The 21,215-nt window shown below is 33.4% G+C and overlaps 1 protein-coding gene across 1 annotated transcript in view; it reads left to right on the plus strand.

Annotated features, from left to right (window-relative positions):
• The window catches only part of Dtwd2 (DTW motif tRNA-uridine aminocarboxypropyltransferase 2), a 142,917-nt gene that overhangs the window by 119,894 nt on the left and 1,808 nt on the right, over positions 1 to 21,215 (plus strand). The window contains exon 5 of the mRNA XM_077796871.1: positions 10,141 to 10,269. Within this exon, the coding sequence (XP_077652997.1) occupies positions 10,141 to 10,269 (129 nt within the window). The remainder of the gene's footprint in view (positions 1 to 10,140; positions 10,270 to 21,215) is intronic.

Below are 21,215 nucleotides of genomic sequence, written 5' to 3' on the forward strand. Positions count from 1 at the left end.
TTTGGTATTTGTTTTTTAGGGATTGGCTAGCTTCACTAAGCATAATCTGCTCTAGTGCCATCCATTTCCCTGCAAATTCCATGATTTTGTCACTTTTTAGTGCTGTGTAATACTCCATGGTGTATAAATGCCACATTTTTTTATCCATTCATCTACTGAAGGGCATCTGGGTTGGCTCCACAGTCTAGCTATTGTGAATTGTGCTGCTATGAACATCGATGTGGCAGTATCTCTGTAGTACGCTCTTTTAAGGTCTTCAGAGAATAGTCCGAGAAGGGCAATAGCTGGGTCAAATGGTGGTTCCATTCCCAGCTTTCCCAGGAATCTCCATACTGCTTTCCAAATTGGCTGCACCAATTTTCAGTCCCACCAGCAATGTACAAGAGTACCCTTTTCTCCACATCCTCGCCAGCACTTGTTGTTGTTTGACTTCATAATAAGCTGCCAATCTTACTGGAGTGAGATGGTATCCTAGGGTGGTTTTGATTTGCATTTCTCTGACTGCTAGAGATGGTGAGCATTTTTTCATGTACTTGTTGATTGATTGTATGTCCACCTCTGAGAAGTGTCTGTTCAGGTCCTTGGCCCATTTGTTGATTGGGTAATTTGTTATCTTATTGTCTAATTTTTTTAGTTCTTTGTATACTCTAGATATTAGGGCTCTATCTGAAGTGTGAGGAGTAAAAATTTGTTCCCAGGATGTAGGCTCCCTATTTACCTCTATTATTGTTTCTCTTGCTGAGAAAAAACTTTTTAGTTTAAGTAAGTCCCATTTGTTGAATCTTGTTATTAACTCTTGTGCTATGGGTGTCTTGTTAAGGAATTTGGAGCCTGACCCCACAATATGTAGATCGGAGCCAACTTTTTCTTCTATCAGACGCAGAGTCTCTGATTTAATATCAAGGTCCTTGATCCATTTTGAGTTAACTTTTGTGCATGGCGAGAGGAGGGGATTCAGTTTCATTTTGTTGCATATGGATTTCCAGTTTTCCCAGCTCCATTTGTTGAAGATGCTATCCTTCCTCCATTGTATGCTTTTAGCCCCTTTATCAAATATAAGATAGTTGTAACTTTGTGGATTAGTCTCTCTGTCCTCTATTCTGTACCATTGGTCCACCTGCCTGTTTTGGTACCAGTACCATGCTGTTTTTGTTACCATTGCTCTGTAATATAGTTTGAAATCTGGTATCGCTCTACTGCCTAATTCACACTTCCTGCTTAGAATTGCTTTTGCTATTCTGGGTCTTTCATTTTTCCATATGAATTTCATGATTGCTTTATCTATTTCTACAAGAAATGCCTTTGGGATTTTGATTGGCATTGTATTAAACCTATAGAGAACTTTTGGTAATATTGCCATTTTGATGATAGTTCTGTCTATCCATGAACAGGGTATATTTTTCCATCTTCTAAGATCTTCTTCTACTCCTCTCTTTAGGGTTATGTAGTTTTCATTGTAGAAATCTTTCACCTCTTTTGTTAGGTTGATTCCCAAGTATTTTTTTTTTTTTTTGCGGATATTGTGAATGGAGTTTTTTCCTCATTTCCATTTGAGAAGTTTTGTCGCTGATATACAGAAATACCTTTGATTTATGCGTGTTGATTTTATATCCTGCCACTTTGCTGAATTCATTTATTAGTTCTAGTAGTTTTTTTGGGTCTTCTAGGTATAGAATCATGTCTACCGCAAATAGTGATAATTTATGTTTTTCTTTTCCTATTTTTATGCCTTTAATTCCTTTCGTCTGTCTAATTGCTCTGGCCAGTGTTTTGAGAACTATATTGAATAGAAATGGTGATAGAGGGCATCCCTGTCTTGTTCCAGATTTTAGAGGGAATACCCATCTGGTACTGGGCTTTTCTTGGTTGGTAGTCTTTTGATTGCTTCTTCTATTTCATCCATTGATATTGGTCTGTTCAAATTGTGTGTATCCTCCTGACTCAGTCTGGGCAAATCAGATGACTTAAGAAATTTATCGATGTGTTCACTATCTTCTATTTTATTGGAATATAGGTTTTCAAAATAATTTCTAATTGTCTTCTGTATTTCTGTAGCATCTGTTGTGATATTGCCTTTTTCATCTCATATGTTATTAATTTGAGTTATCTCTCTTCTTCTCTTCGTTAGCATGGCTAAGGGTCTGTTGATCTTATTTATTTTTTCGAAGAACCAACTTTTAGTTTTGTTAATTTTTTCAATAGTTTCTTTTATTTCAATTTCATTGATTTCTGCTCTGATTTTAATTATCTCTTGCCTTCTGCTACATTTGCTGTTGTTTTGCTCTTCCTTTTCTAGGGTTTTGAGATGAAGTGTAAGCTCATTTTTTTGTTGGTTTTTCCTTTTTATGAGGAATGACCTCCAAGCGATGAATTTCCCTCTTAAAACTGCTTTCATTGTGTCCCATAGATTCTGATATGTTGTGTCTGTATTTTCATTTATCTCTAAGAATTTTTTGATTTCCTCCTGTATGTCTTCTGTAACCCATTGATCATTCAGTAATGATCAATGATCAACAAAACAAAAACAAAAAAGAGTAACTGAAATGATGAATATGTTCATTTGTTTCACTATAATAGCCCTTTTTACTATCTCTCTGTGTCTCATAATAGCATATTGAATACTTTAAGTGTATACAGTAAAATTTATTAGAAAAATATAGGCCATAATTATTGAGAAAGACATGAAGGCTTTTGCAATTTTACATACTTGGTTCAGTTGTAAATGAAGTCAAACTATTTGTTATCAATAAGCACAGTCTTAAAAGTTTTGATGCTTTTCATTTTATAATTTTCTTTTTTTAAAGATTATAAACCACAGTGTCTTCTCTATGTGTTCTGTGCTGTGTTGTTCAAAGAAACATGGCAACCTGTTGCTAATCAACACTTTCTTATGTCTCTCTGCTACTTTTATTATAAAATCAAGCATGTTTAAATGTGTAGAGGTAGAGGAATACAAGATAATGCATTGAAAACAATGGATAGATAAGACAAACTTTTAATCAGTCATCTAAGAAATAAATTTCATGTAAAAAGTGATTTTCAAAAATGATTGTTAATTCTTAGTCTGCCTTTTATGTTTATATAGTGTTGTTTGGGGATGTTTTAAAGAAATGATTGAAAGATATACAATCTATTTATTTTGGTAATCATTGTAAATTGTTTTAAAGAATTTTTTAAAAATATTTTTTAGTTGTAGATGGACATAATACCTTTATTTTATTTATTTATTTTTATGTGGTTCTGAGGATTGAACCCAGTGCCTCACATGTGCCCAGAAATCACTCCACCACTGAGCCACAACCTCAGCCCAATTATTGAAAATTTTAGTGGTGCTCATACCTTGTACTTAAAGGGTAAAAGAATAAAAATCTAGGGGCTGGGGTTGTGGCTCAGTGATAGAGCACTTGCCTCAAATGTATGAGCACCACATACAAATTAAAAATAAAGGTCCATCAACAAAGAAAATGAAAAAATAAATAAAATTTTAAAAAATAATAAAAATCTAAATTTTTCTGTCTCTAAATATATCTTTAATGAAAATATTTATTCCATATATATGTGTGTGTATATGTAAATTAATTTAAGTATACAGAACCTTGAATACATTAATCAAGCACTCTACCATTGAACTATATCCCTAGCCCAAACTTTTACTCTAGTGATGTTAATCTGGCAGAATAATCCTTTCCCCTCTTTCAGTAAAACCTCTCTCTTCTGTTTCTTTTGCCCGCTTCTTACATTGCCATTTCTCTATGTATTTATAGCTTTCCTTTTTCCATCTTTATTTAAAAGTTAATGTTCTTCAGGGTGTCCTGAGTCCTGTGTCACCTTTGACTGCACTCTTGACTAGACCATCTCCCCAGGCATTCTATAGTAGAGCTGAATTACTTTACATTTATTCATTGGATTGCAAAGGTAGCACTGGGAATCACCATCACCATCACCATCTTCCTCCTTAACATCATCAGCAGCAGTACCTTCCTCATCAACCACCTGGCCAGTATTGAATGCTTGTGCCAGACATTGCTGGACATTTCATTTGTGATAGCTTTTTAAGATGTAATCACCCTTTAAGGTTGTTAATGTTTTAAGGTTGTTAATTTAACAAAGTCTTATTTTTGTATTTGTTAATAACTGTTAATCCACAATTATTTTGTCAGTTTAAACAGTGTGTCTAACTTCAGAGCTCATGCTCTTATTTGCTGTGCTTTTCTGCCTCCAAATTCATGCATGTAAATTTTGTTCAAAGTTATAGAAGAGACAGATGCTTTCAGCCAAATGAAATTGCATACAATTTAACTCAGAGTAAATTTTAAATAAAAGTTGTATTTGGCACTTGAACTTCTGATGTAATTGTTTAATGTTGTATTTCACACTTAGTCTAATTTACAATTCATTTTTTCAGAAGCTGTTAATGATGCCATGACAGTTTTTGAAACTGATAGAGCTGCTAATTGTTAAATGAAGTTTCTCTTTGGGTGAAAATGTTTGACTTGTAAGACATTTTAAATTGGCTATTACATTGTCATGCTGGTAGATCAAGAAGAATATTTGAATCTAAATAAAATCTAGTTTTAGGTTATTATGGGAAATTCATTAATATATATTTATTTTTTTTGCAGTGCTGGAGATCAAGCCTAGGGCCTTGTACATGCTAGACAAGTGCTTTACACATTGAGCTGCATTTCCACCCCTATATTTCAACATTATGAAAAAAATAAACAAGTACCCCAACTTGTTTTTGGGGGGTTCTGGGGTTTGAAGTTGGTGGTGCTTTTACTGTTGAGCCACATCCCCAGCCCTCTTTTTAATTTTTTTAATTTTAAGACCAGGTCTCACTATTTGCTGAGGGTCTTGCTAAATTGCTAAGGCTAATCTCAAACTTGTTGATCCTTCTCCCTCAGCCTCCTGAGTTGCTGGGATTATTGGCAAGTACCACTGTGCCCGGCTAAAACTTTTAATTCTGTGAATACAATTTTTTTTTAAAGAAAAATCATACCTAGCAGAAGAAGCTGGATTATTTATTTTTTTCCTATTTATTTATTTATACTGGGATTGAACTCAGGGGTACTCAACCACTGAGCCATTCCCAGCCCAATTTTGTATTTTATTTAGAGACTGGTTCTTATTGAGTTGCTTAGTGCCTTACTTTTGCTAAGACTGGTTTTGAACTTGCATCCTCCTTCCTCAGCTTCCTGAGCTGTGGGATTGATTATAGGCATGTGCCCCCATGCCTAGCTAATTTATTTATTTTTATTTGGTGGTAAAGATTGAACCTAGTGGCTCACACATGCTAGGTAAGTGTTGTACCACTGAGCCAAAACCCGAGCCTCTCTGGATTATTTAATTTCTAGATTATGTTCAGTCCTGTGATCTTACGAATCTATGTGGATGTTTTTCCTTTGAATATATTCTCATACCGACAGTTCCTAGGGTCTTCAGATACGAGGTATATTGGAGTTTAGTGGAAGACTGTGAAGATAAAATATTATTCTTAAGAGGAAAATCCAGTAATCACGATGTTTGGCTGTCACTCAGTAAACAAAGTCTTATTTTTGTATTAGTATTTAGATTGCTGAAACTGAAGAATTTTAAGTGCTTAATGTTTAGACTCTTCAACTATATATTTGTGTTTTTAACATCAAAAGTAACATATAATGTTCTTATTGATGTGTTAGCATGAAAAATTCTGTAGAAAAGAGCTAAATTTTAAATCAAACATATTCTATAAATACACATATACACATAAAATTTTGGACATAGGCTTTCTTATATAAACTGTTGTGAATTGTAGATTTTCAAACAAGCCTAGAAAAGTAAATAATTTAAGTGATAATGTGTTTGAGGAGTAGCACTGATATTTTCATTTTATCTACAACTGATGCCCCTTTGAACTTTATTTTTATCATATTTTCTGAGTTTCCGTGTTAATTCCTAGAATTTCTACTTTTTGTAAAAACTTTGCAGGCTTTATAATAGGTCAGAGCTGGAGTAAGGCAGAGACAGGCTTTGTAGTATGTCAGAACTGGAGCAAGGCAGAGACACTGATATTTGCAAGTAACTTTTATACTTGTGTAAAAGACCCTTCCCTCCTTATCATTTAAAAAAAATGATTAAGTTCAGAAGATTCTACAGGGTATTCTTCAGGGTACCCCAGCCTTGTTTTCCAATAGAAAAGCTTTGTTTTTATTTGTTTACTAAACTGGGATTTGCCTACAAATTTAACCACTTAAGATATTAACCTGGTGGTTTCACTCAGGCTCTTGAATAAGCCTCTGTTTCTGCTCTGACATGACTAATTTTGGAACCTTGAGCATGTTACTTCATGTCTCTCTGCTTTGGTTTCCTTTTCTATAAAGTGAAGATAATGAACATACCTACTTCATAGGGTCTTTATGATAATTAAATGAAGCAATTTATTATTTATTATTTATAACTGCATGAAACCTTATACATAAATGACTAAATCTGTGTTAGATCTGGCATCTGTCTGATGCCAAAGCTGGACTTTTACCACTATTAGGTCATATAGTTGAACTAAATCAAGGGAATGAAAAGAGTGAAATGAATTGAGGGATTGGGGCTAGAAGAAAAAGTTTAGTGCTTCTCTATCAAGGGGCAGCTCATGAACTCAGATAATGCATTTAGCCTGGGAAAGATCATAGAAATAAGTCTCTGCTACAGAAAGGAGGTTTTTATATGTGTCTCTCAATGGTAAGACTTCAGGATGTTACTAAAAAGAAATTTGTTTAAGCCTATTCTAGTCTAGAATTGTTTCAGACAGCATGGAAAATAGGTTGATTTTCCTAGAAACCTGTAAGTAATTTGATCAAGTGATTAGAAAGTCTTAATAATTGAGACACACAATAGTTTTGAATAGTAATGAACTTGACTTAAGATAGCCTGATTATAGAGAAAAAGTGATTACCATCAGATTATTAAAATGCAGTATTATCAGGACTTGAATTAAAATTCTAATTTAAATTTTAAGGTCTTTGTTAGTTTTGCCCAACAAAAGAATTAATTATTGTTTATAGCAATAAGTTATTTTTAAAAATCTTTAATAATATGCAAACATATTCCACAACCTGTTATTTCCTTGAATATTTGTTTTAGTCCTAAAGGTCACTACTAAACCACTGAGTATGTATGTTATTTAAACTTTTAATGGCAAAAATCACTTGTAACAAAAAGAGCTAAATGTATAAATAGGAAGGAGAAATTTGTAAAAGCATTTTTTAAAAGGCACCTGAACAGCGATCATAGTCATCCATACTGTTATCTGGTATTTTTTTTGAACCTGGAGGTGCTGAACCAGTGAGCTACCTCCTCAGCCCTTTTTATTTTATATTTTTAAACAGGCTAGGGCCTTCCTAATTGCTGCAGCTAGCTTTTAACTTGCAATCCTCCTGCCTTAATCTCCCCAAAATTTATCTAATGTAATGGAAGAGAAAAAAGGAAGGTATTATAACAACAAAAGAATTTCTAGAAATTGAACTTTTAGCTGATTCAGAGAATCAATGGAAAAGGTCTGAAGCTTAAGTTTCTAAAATGAAAACTTTATTATAAGCCCACAAAGTATACCAATAGAATTTGAACCAACCAATGATTTTCCTGTTTCTCATTTAGCGTATTCAGCTTATATCATAGAGAACCAGGTTTCAAAAAGAGAAAATTAGGGGCTGGGGATGTGGCTCAAGTGGTAGTACGCTCGCCTGGCATGCGTGTGGCCGGGTTCGATCCTCAGCACCACATACAAACAAAGATGTTGTGTCCGCCGAAAACTAAAAAATAAATAAATATTTTAAAAAAGAGAAAATTACTGAGGCATTCTTTGAGTCAGCATGACTTCAAAACTTGCAAATATATCTACCTCTGTCTGTATTTAATCTTAGGATTCATACCTACAAGATAAATTCAGCTGTCAGAATTGACACCATCACATCTAGCTATCTGATTTTATAGGTGAGGAGGAGGTAAGGGAAACTAAGAAACTAATGACATGGGTGAGATTGATTTGTTATTGTCAGGTTCGATAAAATTATCATGATTTTTCAACCAGCCCACTTTCTATGTATCCTTCTTTTGTCTATGCTAATTCTCCTCACCCCTGTTTCTTTTAAAGTAGTGCTTGAGATAGAATGCAGGGTGTGCATTCTGTCACTGAGCTACTGGGATTTGCCTAAAAGTTTATCCACTTCTTTCTCCTCTTGTTCATTTGCTAATTGAATAGAGTATGTGATGAAGATGGAATAGCACAAAAACATGAAAGGAGAAGCTATGAGACCACATTTAACATGCTATCATCTAACAACATGTATGTCAACGCTATGATACAGATTAGCTATCTGGTCTTTTAGTTTTAATTCCTGGAAAGATGATTTGTGAAGGATATTCTGAAGTATTTTTTTAACTTTTTAAAATATTTATCTTTTAGTTGTAGTTCGACCCAATACCTTTATTTTATTTTTATGTGGTGCTGAGGATTGAACCCAGGGCCTTGCACCTGCTAGGTGAATGCTATCCCGCTGAGCCACAACCCCAGCCCTGAAGTCTTTTAACATATGAAATTTCAAATTCTGAATTTTCTTACAATAGGAAATAAAACTACTCCCTGTAATAACAAATGTCTTTTAAAAAGTAAATTTCATTCCAGTAAGTAAAATTGACTGAATTTTGCCTGTGTCCCAATTATTTTGTGATAATAGGATGTCTATTATAAATTCATCCAAGGAAAACTTGGGGATTAAGTATTGAAAGCAGTAGTTGGCTATTCTCTGTTCATCTTTGATGAATTATTAAAACTGTTAGTAATTACAGTTAATCAACATTGTGAATATTCTTGCAGTTATTTAATCATAGGCTTTCTTTTATCACTATATATATTTCTTAACAATTTTTATCCTTCCTTTCCCTGAGTCTCCTTCACATCTTTCCATTTGGAGAAATACAAATTAATTTTAATATAATCATACTCCAAATATTATTAGTCAGCTTATAAAGTATGTATTCCAAAATCAAATATATTCTCATAGTGTCCATTAAGCTGCAGCCATAGTATCCCACTCTTTCCTTTTCCCTTTCTGAAAAATAAAAGCCATAGAGAAAAATTGTTTTAAACAAAGAGCCAAACTAGAAGAATTATATTTCTCATTATGAGGGACTGCATAAGACACAGAAGAGGGAAGGAATTGAAGGATAAGATGTCATGGATTTGAAGTGATCTCATACTACTTTGATAGTACTAACAAAATGAGAGAGAACACCTGAAGAAGTAAAAATTGAAATTATCATCTATCTGCATATCCTAACATGTGATTCTGTTTAGAATGTGAGCTAGGAATGTGACTTTATAAGATTGTTTGAATTTTATTTACTTAAAATAGGAGACAAAAATCCCAAGTGTTGACTATTGATTTTCTGCTGATGTTTTTCATGTCTGACTCTATCTTCAGGTTTCAGATAAAATAATATATCCATGGAGAAATGTATATATAAAGTATGTATAGCATACTATTTCTTACCTAAGAAAGGATTACATATCTTTGTGTGTATTTGTGTATATCTGTATACACACATCTACACAGGTATACCTATGACACTTTAAATAACACTTTATACTAAGAAATAATGGGGATAAAGCATGATTTTAAAAAATTGTGAAGTAATATCATTTTAAATTCTACAGTCTGTGAGAGTTTAATTTGCTGTATATCTTTATTTATTTTATTGTAACTATTCTAATGAGTGTGAAATGTTATTCCACTGTGGTTTTAATTTACATTAGATCATTTGAGCTCTTTTTCATATACTCGTGTACCTTTCTTATATCTGTCTTCATGAAGTGTATACTTTTTTCCCCACTGAGAGGGAGTTATTAGTCTGTATTTTGGATATGTAGGACTTTGTATATATTTTAGATGTATCATCTTTGTCAGATAAATGTGTAACCATCATCTTCCTTCTACTATTTAACAGTGACAAGAAGAAAAGAATATTATATATGAAATAATTGATACATTCAGTTATTTCTAAACTACTAGCAATTTTAGATGGAAAGTAATTAATATTTAAAGCACAAATGTTATAGTTTTAAATTTAAGACCAAAATTTCATTTTGTTATTTTGTTTTGGTTTTAGGTGCAGTTAAAAACGAACATTTCCAGTCAGTATGTCATTCGGATGCAGCCAACCAATAGATGCCTTTCTACACTGGAATGTGCTGCTGTTGCTCTTTCCATCTTGGAGAAGAATAATCACATACAGGAGGTATGAGAAAAGTCATAGTTTTTGAAAGTAGGAGTTCAGTTATATTTTATTTTAAAAATGTAGATGTTTAATTTGCTCAATTTGACAAATTGAATGTATCTGTGATAGGAATTTATGTACTTTTATAGCGCTCTTTCCCCCTCTGGTGTTTTTCTGTTTTAGTATTCCAGATTACATTATTTAAATATTCATACTTAACTGTGCAAACAACATTTATAATATGCTAACTTGCATTTAAGTAGCACAACATTAAATAGCTTTTTAGCTGGATTTTTCTTTAGTATTTTCTATTTCTTTTTTTCTTAGTAGTTTGTATTCTTTTGTGTTCGACTTTTTTCTTTAATTAAAATAACTTTCTGAAGCAACATCATTATTTTTTGCACTGGTGCCTTTACTTGAAGAGATATGCTAACATCCTCTTTATCTTATTATACTTGCTTCAAGTTTAAAAATGATACTTTTTTTTTTAAAAAAAAGAGAAACACCTACAGAATATGAAAGGGATATAACCTATAATCATCATTCTGTTTAATTTCCATTAAAGTCTGAAATTGCACATGTAAATAATAATCAGCAGCAAAGAATAATGTTTCACTGAGCTTATTAACATCTCAATATTTTAGAATATGTAAGAAATTTTGCATTTATAGTAAAAGAAAAATATATGTAAGTAAAACTTAAGTTATTAGGGTTTTTAATAATTGAAATATCTTGATAATTATAACTGAAGAAAAAAAGTCAGAGGATAATGTTTATAACTTCTCCTGCTACACGCTCCGCCCCCCATCATACACCATGACACAGGCATGCTAAGGTACTCTTTCTCCCTCTTTATATACTATAGTTACTACTGTAAGATTTACATCAGCTATGAAGGAAATTTCAATAATGGATAAAAGCTTGGCTCAGAGTAACTGGATTAGTTACCAAGATATTAATCCTAAAGAGAACAACAGTGTCTCAAGAGCAAGGAGTGTTAAAGAGTGCTAGAAGCATGTACTGAATTGCCTTTTTCTCTAACCGATCCTAAACTATAAAAAATGTCAAACGTTGGAGACTTTCCTTCTTTTGAAAGAAGCAGGCTTTCATTAGTGGGCTTTTTTGGGGGTGTGCATATGTGTGAGTAGTCTTTGTTTGGGATCTAGGCAATTTTATTTTCCTTTGAGAAAAAAAAAATTCACCAAGGACACTTGACTAGGGAGTGTTCTCAGACTTTTCTGCCTTTTCTTTAACTTTATTACCTACTTCCCAACCATCACCTAGCACTTTATATTCCCCTGCACTTGTTTTTCTCTTTCATTTATTCAACATCATTTTTTGTACTTTGTATCCTTGTAAAAAACAAGCAAACAAACAAACAAAAAACAACAACAAAGCCAACACACACCTTTTTAGATATCTTTACAGAAAGACGTAACCTAGTGCTACTTTTTAAAGTTGCTTTCTGTGTAATGTCTGTATTTCCCTTTTTGTCAATGTAAAATTCTAGGCTCAGATATCAAACCAAAGTCTTGTTAAAAGTTCAAATCTTTAGAAAAATAAAATATTCTTTGAATATAGACTTAAAACTTGATTTTCCCTCTCCTTCTAGGCTCCTTTTGAGCCTAGATACAGCCTTCTATGAAGTTTCTTCTCCTTTTCCTACAGTTGAAATTGGATCTTTACTGCAATCTTAACTGTAAACTTCTTTGTTGGTAATGATGGTATTTATACTAATAGTAGATAAAACAAGGTTAGGATTAGGGATAGGGGTTGTATTATTGCTACAAATGCTGCTGCTGCTGTTCCCCTTCCCAGTTTTATAGGTATAATATCTGGTATTAATTAGTCTACCATAATGGCAACAAAGCCATTAGCCAAGAATGTTTCACATTCTATTTTACAAATATTCTCGATTCTGATCCACAATGAGTTGTTTCAAAATTGAGAAGGGACTTTATCAAAAATTGATGCTATATATTTAGAACAACTTTCTTGATATTGTTTCAGGGTTTCTTCTTCATCAACATATCATTATTTTCAACATTTTACCACTTTGACTGTTTGATGTCATTAAAAGCATTCATTGATGATATAAGCTAAAGCTGACTTTGACTCTTGCTAAGTTAGATATGCTTTGTGATATGATATCTTAAAAGCAAAAAAACACAACTTTATCATACAACTTGAAACTTGGAAAATATCTTATGTTCTTAATATAATATCTAAGAACAACCAAAGTTTAAGATACAGAATGTGGATAATTTTTTTGATCTCTTCAGTTTTTGTTACTATCTGTGGATTAAATTTAACATGAAATCCCATAGTAAACCAAGGTTCTGGAGCCCTCATTTTGCTTACTTTGGTCTCCAAGAGTAATTGTACTATATGGCCAGGAGCAGAAAAACAAGGTTTGACAATCACCTGTGATTTTGTGGGGGTTGATAATATGGTTGGTGTCAGCATGAGCAGAAGAGATGTACAAGGAAAGATTTCAAGTTGCTCATTATTACAGATGGCAAAAATTGACCCCCAATTTATAGTAAAAGCCACTTTATTAGGTGGAGGAACTCTAAGTCCAGCTCTTAAAATCAATTTCAGTAAAAAATTAGCCTGTCTATTCTAAATGTAGGTGCAGAAAAAATTATAGTCTGCTCTGAACACAGGTGTTTTCCTCCCTTCCTGGAGAGGAAAGCTATGAAATACATTTTTTAACATGTAAATTTTTCTTTAAATTGTAAGTTATAAGGGAAAAATAAATTCAAACAATAGTATTACAATTATATTTTACTATACTCAATAGATAAAAAGTGTTGAACATGCCCAATATTGGCATTTATGGAACAACAGAAACTTTCATACATTGCAGGGAGTTGTATGCAGTGGAATCAACAGCTATGTGGCAATTTCTTGTGAAGTTAAACACGTACCTACTCTGCAAGTCAGCAGTTCTATTCACAGAGAATAGAATACTAAGAGAAATGATAGCTTTTAATCACAAATTTTTATAAAAGTTTTCATAGTTTGTATAATAGATAAAGAGTGGAGACAATGCAGATATCTAAACAGCAGAATAGACGCACAACTTTATCATATAAAATACTGAAAAATAGAACAATGCTGTTAAATCTGAAAAACACTGTATTGAAGATAAAAAGGTAGATTCACAAAAGCACAAATTGCATGATTTCATTTATATGAACCTTTGAAATCAGTCATACTAATCTAAGATGATAGAAATTTGTATAGTGCATGCTTCTCCAGGAGTGTGAGAATTGAGTGAGGGCCAGAGGGAACTTTCTAAGGCGATGGATCTGATTTTTATCTTGATAACAATGTGTATTTCAGGAGTTTTACTTTTGTCAAAACACAGAAATTCTACTTTAGATATGCTTGTTTTGACAGTTGTCCCCAAATACCTGTGGGGTATTGGTTTCAGGACCCCAAGGATATTTGCATATGTCCTACACACATCCTCCCATATACTCTACATATGAAATACATTTTTGCTCAATAATTTTTAATTAGGGACATTTTAATAAAACCTTAAGATGATGGGAAAGAGTGATAAATTTTCATGGTTTTATTCTGTTGCCATAGGACCCCTCAAAATTAAGAACTCAGCATGGAATAACTTTATTAGTCTTTTGATTCTTCTTCCTTTATTCTAAAGCAGTTTTCAAGCATGTAGAAGTAGCATGACTTGAAAACATAGCTCCCAAAAGTAGCTTGACATGGGCTTTAAAGTAGGTTTGATTTAAATCTTCATCACTTAGTATTACCACTTCAGTGAGCAGTTCACTTAATCTTTGTGCTTGTTTCCTACCTATAATGTGTATATTTATGTGTGTGTGTATGTTTACATCACAGTATTTTGAGAACTGAGTGACATAATGTTTGTTAATTGCCACAGTTGTCAACATGGGCAGTCAAGAGTTAAACCTTTTACCCTTTCTTGTCCCTCTGAATCTTACCTATAGATTGATAAAAGAATTTTCAAACTAAAATTTGGTGTATTTTATTCATCTGCTGTATTACTTACCTGGGCTTAGGGGATTGTGCTTAATGATTTTTTTTCATTGCAGGATTTCTTTTACTTATTAATTTTTACTTTCTGAACTTTCAAAAGGAAATGTGAAAAAACTTTGAAGCTGGTGGTAATGGTCCCTTAAAAATAGTCTCTGCATATATAGGCAAAAAGATTTATAAAGCACTGGTTTCCCCAAATAAACATTTAGAAATTAAATTATTTTTAAGTGGAGGATTTTCTTTGTTCCTCTAAATCAGTCAGACTCTTATACTTTCATATTGCCTCAGATATGATGATCTTTTTATATAAAAATGTTATCATTTATTATCAGTATTCACAATGCTTTGTATCATCTCAGTACTATGATAAAAGCCTTGTGAGATGGATATTATTTTTTCATTTTAGAGATGAAAAAAATGAGACAGATGTTATATAACTTAAAATACATACCTAGTGATAGTGATCAGTCTAGGTTAGACTGCAGTGACTTAAAATGGCATCACTTGACAACAGCCTGTTTGATGCTTTTTGTCCAGTGGTGTTGACTATAGGACCTCTGCTCATTGCAGTCAGTGGGGAACATGGATTGATGGAGAAAATATCTAGATACATCATTCCATTTTCATCAAGTAAGATGCAGGAAACGTGGTGAATCCTACACCACTTTTAACACTTCTGGCCAGAGGTGACACACATTAATTTTGTTCACATATCATTAGGCAATGCCTAACTTCTAAAAGGTGATTAATGCAATCTGATCATTTACCAGTAAGGACGACTGGCATATTTGTTAGTAACCCAGGTGACTATTACCTAGAAGGAGGGGGGCGTATTCTAGATCTAGCTCCAAAATTCATTCCCTTAATTACCTTAGTTGGATGAAATCTTATATTTAAGATGGAAAAGTTCGAGGCTCTTGACTAAAAGAACATTAGTATTCTCCTATACTTGAACAATGTAATAAATGTCTTAAAATACCAATAGAGTCTTCAGTTTTCTCAATCTGTATGTAGTCCAGTTGTGTTTCCTATGTATTGTATGATATTTCACAATTTAATCTGTCCACTGTGCTCACTCTGTAAAGTAATATATACTTCCCCATTTCCTCTCTTGTTTTATTTTTAAAAATTATGAGACTATACCTGAGGGACTGTCAATAATTATATTTTGTAAAGCTTTTGCAAAATATTAATTGTTCTTTTCGTTGGTGTACATTGATTAGGAATTATGTTTGACTGCATGTAAACAGAGTATTTATTGCAGCAGTTAAATTCAATGGGGTTTCATACTGCTTAAGGGAATTATACATCAACAAAACATAACAATTGTAAATATTTATGACCCAAACAATGGAAGATATACATATATCAAACAAACCCTTCTCAATGTTAAGAATCAAATAAACTACAACCCGATAATACATGCCTCATCAAACAAAAACTAAATGAAGAAGCTATAGAACTAAAAAGTATAATTAATAATTTAGACTTAACAGACATATATAGAATATTTCATCCATGAATGACTGAATAAACTTTCTTATCAGTAACACAGATCTTTCTCTAAGGTAGACCATATATTAGGCCACAAAGCAACTCAGCAAATACAAAAAAAAAAAAAAGAGAGAGAGATAATATCTTTCATTCTATCAGGACAAAATGGAATGAAATTAAAAATCAATGATAAATTAAAAAATAGAAGCCTCTCTAACACCTGGAGACCAAATAAAACACTATTAAATGACCAATGGATAGCAGAAATAGGGATGAATTTTAAAAAATACTTAGAGGTAAATATTAACAACAGTACAACTTGTGAAAATCTCTGAGATTTTGAAGGCGGTTCTGAGAAGAAAGTTCATTGCATTGAGCTCATTCATTAAAATAATAGAAAGCCGCCAAATAACCTAACATTACATCTAAAAGCCCTAGAAGAAGAAAAACAAATCAACATCAAAAGCAGAAGACAGAAAAATAGTTAAAACCAGAGCCTAAATTGATGAAATTGAAACAAACAATCAAAAGATCAATGAGACAAAAAGTTGGTTCTTTGAAATAAATAAATTCATAAATTCCTAGCCACACTAACAAAGAGAAAGAGAGAAAACTCAAATTACAAAAATTTGCAATGAAAAAGGAAATATCACAATGGAGACTACTGAAATCAGATAATCATGAGAAGCTATTTTGAAAATTTATACTCCAGTAGAATAGAAAATATTGAAGACATAAACAAATATCTAGAGGCATAGGACCTACCGAAATGGAATCAGGAAGACGTAGAAAATTTAAACAAATCAATTTCAAGAATGAAATAGAAGATGCTGTCAAAAGCCTATCAATAAAGGAAATCCCAGGATTAGATGGATTCTATAAGACCTTCAAAGAAGAACTAATACAAATCCTCCTCAAATTATTCCATGAAAGAGAAAAGGGGGAGAACCCTTTCAAACTCATTCTATGAAGCTAGTATCACCCTGATACGAAAACCAGACAAAGATACATCAAAGGAAGAAAACTTCAGACCAATATCCCTGATGAACATACATGCAAAAATTCTTAATAAAATACTGGCAAATTGCATACAAAAACATTAAAAACAGTGCACCGTGATCAAGTGGAGTCCATCCCAGGGATGCAAGGCTGGTTCAACATACAGAAATCAATAAATGTAATTCGTCACATCAATAGACTTAAGGTCAAGAGTCACATAATTATCTCAACAGATGCAGAAAAAGCATTTGACAAAATACAGCATCCATTCATAAGCAAAACACTAGAAAAACTAGTGATAGTCGGAACTTATCTCAACATTGTAACAGTTTTATATGCTAAACTCAAGGCCAGCTTCATTCTAAATGGAGAAAAATTGAAAGCATTCCCTCTAAAAGCTGGAATAAGACAGGGATGCCCTCTTTCACCACTTCTATGCAACATAGTCCTTGAAATTCTAGCCAGAGCAATTATAAGAAAGAAATTAAAGGATACAAATAGGAAAAGAAGAGCTCAAACTATTACTGTTTGCCAATGACATGATTATATATTTAGAAGATCCAAAAACTTTCACTAGAAAACTTCTAGAACTCATAAATATATACATTCCACACAACTTATCTTAATTAACATAAACTAGATACAGCAGTCAACCAATAAGCAATCTCCACACTTAATGGCTCGCTGGCGTTACTTCACAAACCACTCCCTCTGGCAAAATGCCAGGCGCCATCCTGACTTGTTTACAGACCCTAACAGTAAAAGACCTCTACAATGAAAACTACAGAACTCTAAAGAGAGAAATTGAAGAATACCTTAGAATATGGAAAGATCTATGTTCTTTCATAGGCAGAATTAATACTGTCAAAATGTCCATACTACCAAAAGCACTATATAGATTTAATACAATTCCTATTAAGGTTCTGATGACTTTCTTCATAGAAATAGAAAAAGCAAGTCTTGAAAAAGCAAGTCATTTGGAAACATTAGAGGTACAGAATAGCCAAAGAAATCCTCAGCAAGAAAAGTGATATAGCAGGCATCACAATATCAGACCTTAAACAATAATACAGAGCTGTATTAACAAAAACATCATGGTACTGGCACCAAAACAGACATGAAGACCAGTGGAATAAAAGACACAGAGACAAACCCACGTATATACAGTTATCTCATACTAGATAAAGGCACAATAAACATACATTGGAGAAAAGATAGCCTCTTCAACAAAAGGTGCTGGAAAAACTGGAAATCCATATGTAACAAAATGAAATTAGATCCCTATCTCTCACCTTGCACAAAAACCAACTCAAAGTGGACCTAGGCATTAGACCAGAGATCCTGCTTCTGCACTTACTAGAAGAAAATGTAGATCTAATTTTTCATCATGTTGGGTTAGGAACTGACTTCCTCAACAAGACTCCTAAAGTGTGAGAAGTAAATCAAGAATCAATAACTTGAAATGTGATGGTATGGGATAGTATCAAACTAAATAGATTCTTCATAGCAAAGGAAACAATCACTAACATGAAGAGAGAGCCTACAGAATGGGAGAAAATCTTTACCACCTCAGAGCATTAATCTCCAGGATATACAAAGAACTTAAAAAATGTAACACACACACACACACACACACACACACACAAATCCAGTCAATAAATGGGCAAAGGAACTGAATAAGTACTTCACAGAAGAAATATGAATGAGGGGAGGAAAGGACAAGTGTTCTAAGAAGGTGATCTGGCTTGTGTTAACATAGTAAAACAGCTAACAAAATTCAGTTCAATGAGAGCTGTGGTCAACAAGACTGTATTTCACTCTTTAGACTGGCTGAGTGAGCTACAGAAGTTCCTCTCTGTTGATGCAACAGCAGTAGGTGCTCTAGATGCCTACCTATAGGTTTTGACATCTCCTGCTCAAATTAGCCAGGATGGCCGGATGCTTGAAAACCTTAGTTCTCATTTAAAATTTACCAAAGGGAAAAATACAGACCATAGGTCACATTAAAAAAGAAGAAGATGAAGGAGGAGGAAGAAGAGGAAGAGGAAGAGGAGGAGAAAGAGAAGAAAATCATTGTTTGGGGGGAAAATTCTGATGTTCCATCTGAAAGTTTTGAAGATTCTGATTTTATTCTTTTCATAAGTCTTGCTCATCCATCCCAGAATGAGTCACCTCATGGTAGAGTGCAGGTACTTCTTATGAGCCTCCTGTGTCTGTCCTGTGGCAACTGGATACTATTGCCCTGCTCTTCGAGAGGTTGTCTACCAGTCTCTACAGCCATGTGCAGTGGGTGTTCCACCATGTGCATCGTCCCCTGGTGTTTCAGGAGGGCAGAGTCATGGCATGTTGGCTGCAGGAGCTGCCAGCAAAGCACCAGGTCTTTTTGAAGACTTAGCACAAAGGTGTCTATGGAGAAGAAGTGGGTTGGACCAAGTGCTCCTTAAATGAACGTCCTGGCCCAGCCACAAGGGCAGGGCAGCTGGACAACAGGAGGCCATCCTGACGGCCAAGTCCTCTGGATCAAAAGAGAAAATGTGGTCAAATAGTGTCTTTCAGACTCAGTTGGCTCTGTGTTCAAAACCGGATTTAGACCCTTAGTGTTTTGCTATCTTGTCACTGCTAACGGAATTTCTGGTTGCAAAAAAAAGGAGATTATAGAGTTTGGGATTAGATAGCAAATAACTGGGACTAAATTTAAATTGATTTTCAAAATGGCTCAGAAATAATCAGACCTAATTTTCCTCAAAATTAACATCAGTAAAAAAGATTAAGTGAAATAAAAACCTTCTGGGCAAAACTAAAAAAATAAATAAATAAATAAATAAATAAATAAATAAATAAATAAATGGGCAAAGGAACTGAATAAGTACTTCACAGAAGAAATATGAATGGTCAACAAGTATATGAAATGAAAAAGTGTTCAACATCTCTAGCAATTAGAGAAATTCAAATTAAAACTACACTGAGATTTTATCTCACTCCAGTCAGAAAGAAAATTATCAAGAATATAAGTAACAATTTTGTGGAGGCTGTGGAGGAAAAGTTTCACTCATATGTTGCTGGTGGGAATGCAGATGGTGCAACTACTCTGGAAAGCAGTACGGAGATTCCTCAGAAAACTTGGAAAGGAACCACCATTTGACCCAGTTATATACTATTTGGTATATACACAAAGGACTTAAAATCAGCGTACTCCAGTGACACAGCCACATCAATATTTATAGCAGTTCAATTCACAATAGCAAAACTTTGGAACCAACATAGGTTCCCTTCAACAGGTGAATGGATAAAGAAAATGTGGTATATATACACAATGGAACATTACTCAGCCATAAAGAAGAATAAATTTTGATATTTACCAGTAAGTTGATGGAACTGGAGATTATCATGCTAAATGAAATAAGCCAATCCCAAATAACCAAATGCCAAATGTTTTCTTGGATATAAGGAGGCTGATTCATAGTGGGATAGGGAGAGGGAACATGGGAGGAATAGATGAACTCTAGATAGGGCAGAGAGGTTGGAGGGGAAAGGATGTTGCATGGGGTTAGAAATGATGGTGGAACATGATGATCATTAGCATCCAAAGTACATGTATGAAGACACGAATTGGTGTGAATATACTTTGTATACAACCAGAGATATGAAAAAATGTACTCTATATATGTAATAAGAATTGTAGGGCTGAGGTTGTGACTCAGTGGCAGAGCGCTTGCCTCGCACATATGAGGCACTGGATTTGATCTTCAGCACCACATAAAAGATAAATAAACAAAATAAAGATATTCTGTCCATGTATAACTAAAAAAAATTTAAAAAGAATTGTAGTGCATTCTGCTATCATATATAAATTTTAAAAAGAGAGAGAGAAAAGAAAAATAAGCCAATTTCAAAAAAACAAGGCTGAATGTTCTTTCCAATGTGTGGATGATAATATACAATAAGAGGGGACAAGGGAAGAATAGAAGTTCATTGGATTAGACAAGAGAAATGAAGTTTAAACTATGTTTTATTCAAACATAGTGAGCAAATTGTTGCTATTACTATTTACATAGTAAAAAAAAAATTTTGCTATTACTATTTAAAAGGTTTAAAGCAGGAGTTTCAAGACCAAGAAAACAATCCAATCCAAAGTGTATTTAAAACCCTGACATAGTGTTTTTAAAATTTCTTTTTAAATTTAAATAACTTTCAGTAGAGTGTGTACTATAGTTATATTACAACCTCCTCCTTCACTGTTAGCTTCTAAATCCACTCAGTTTATGTGTTTATATTACATGCTAGGCCTTATAGGGTAATTTAGACAGATACCCATGTAGTTAGGATGATTTCATATGCATTAAAGCCCAAGTATCTAACTTGTATGTGGTCCTAGACTCTGAGGAGAGAAGAAGTAAACCACTTAACCTCCTGCTGTCACCCTTTAATTGTCTTTGTCAGTAAGT

Source organism: Urocitellus parryii, chromosome 1 (genome assembly GCF_045843805.1).
Source record: "Urocitellus parryii isolate mUroPar1 chromosome 1, mUroPar1.hap1, whole genome shotgun sequence".
NCBI lineage: Eukaryota > Metazoa > Chordata > Mammalia > Rodentia > Sciuridae > Urocitellus > Urocitellus parryii.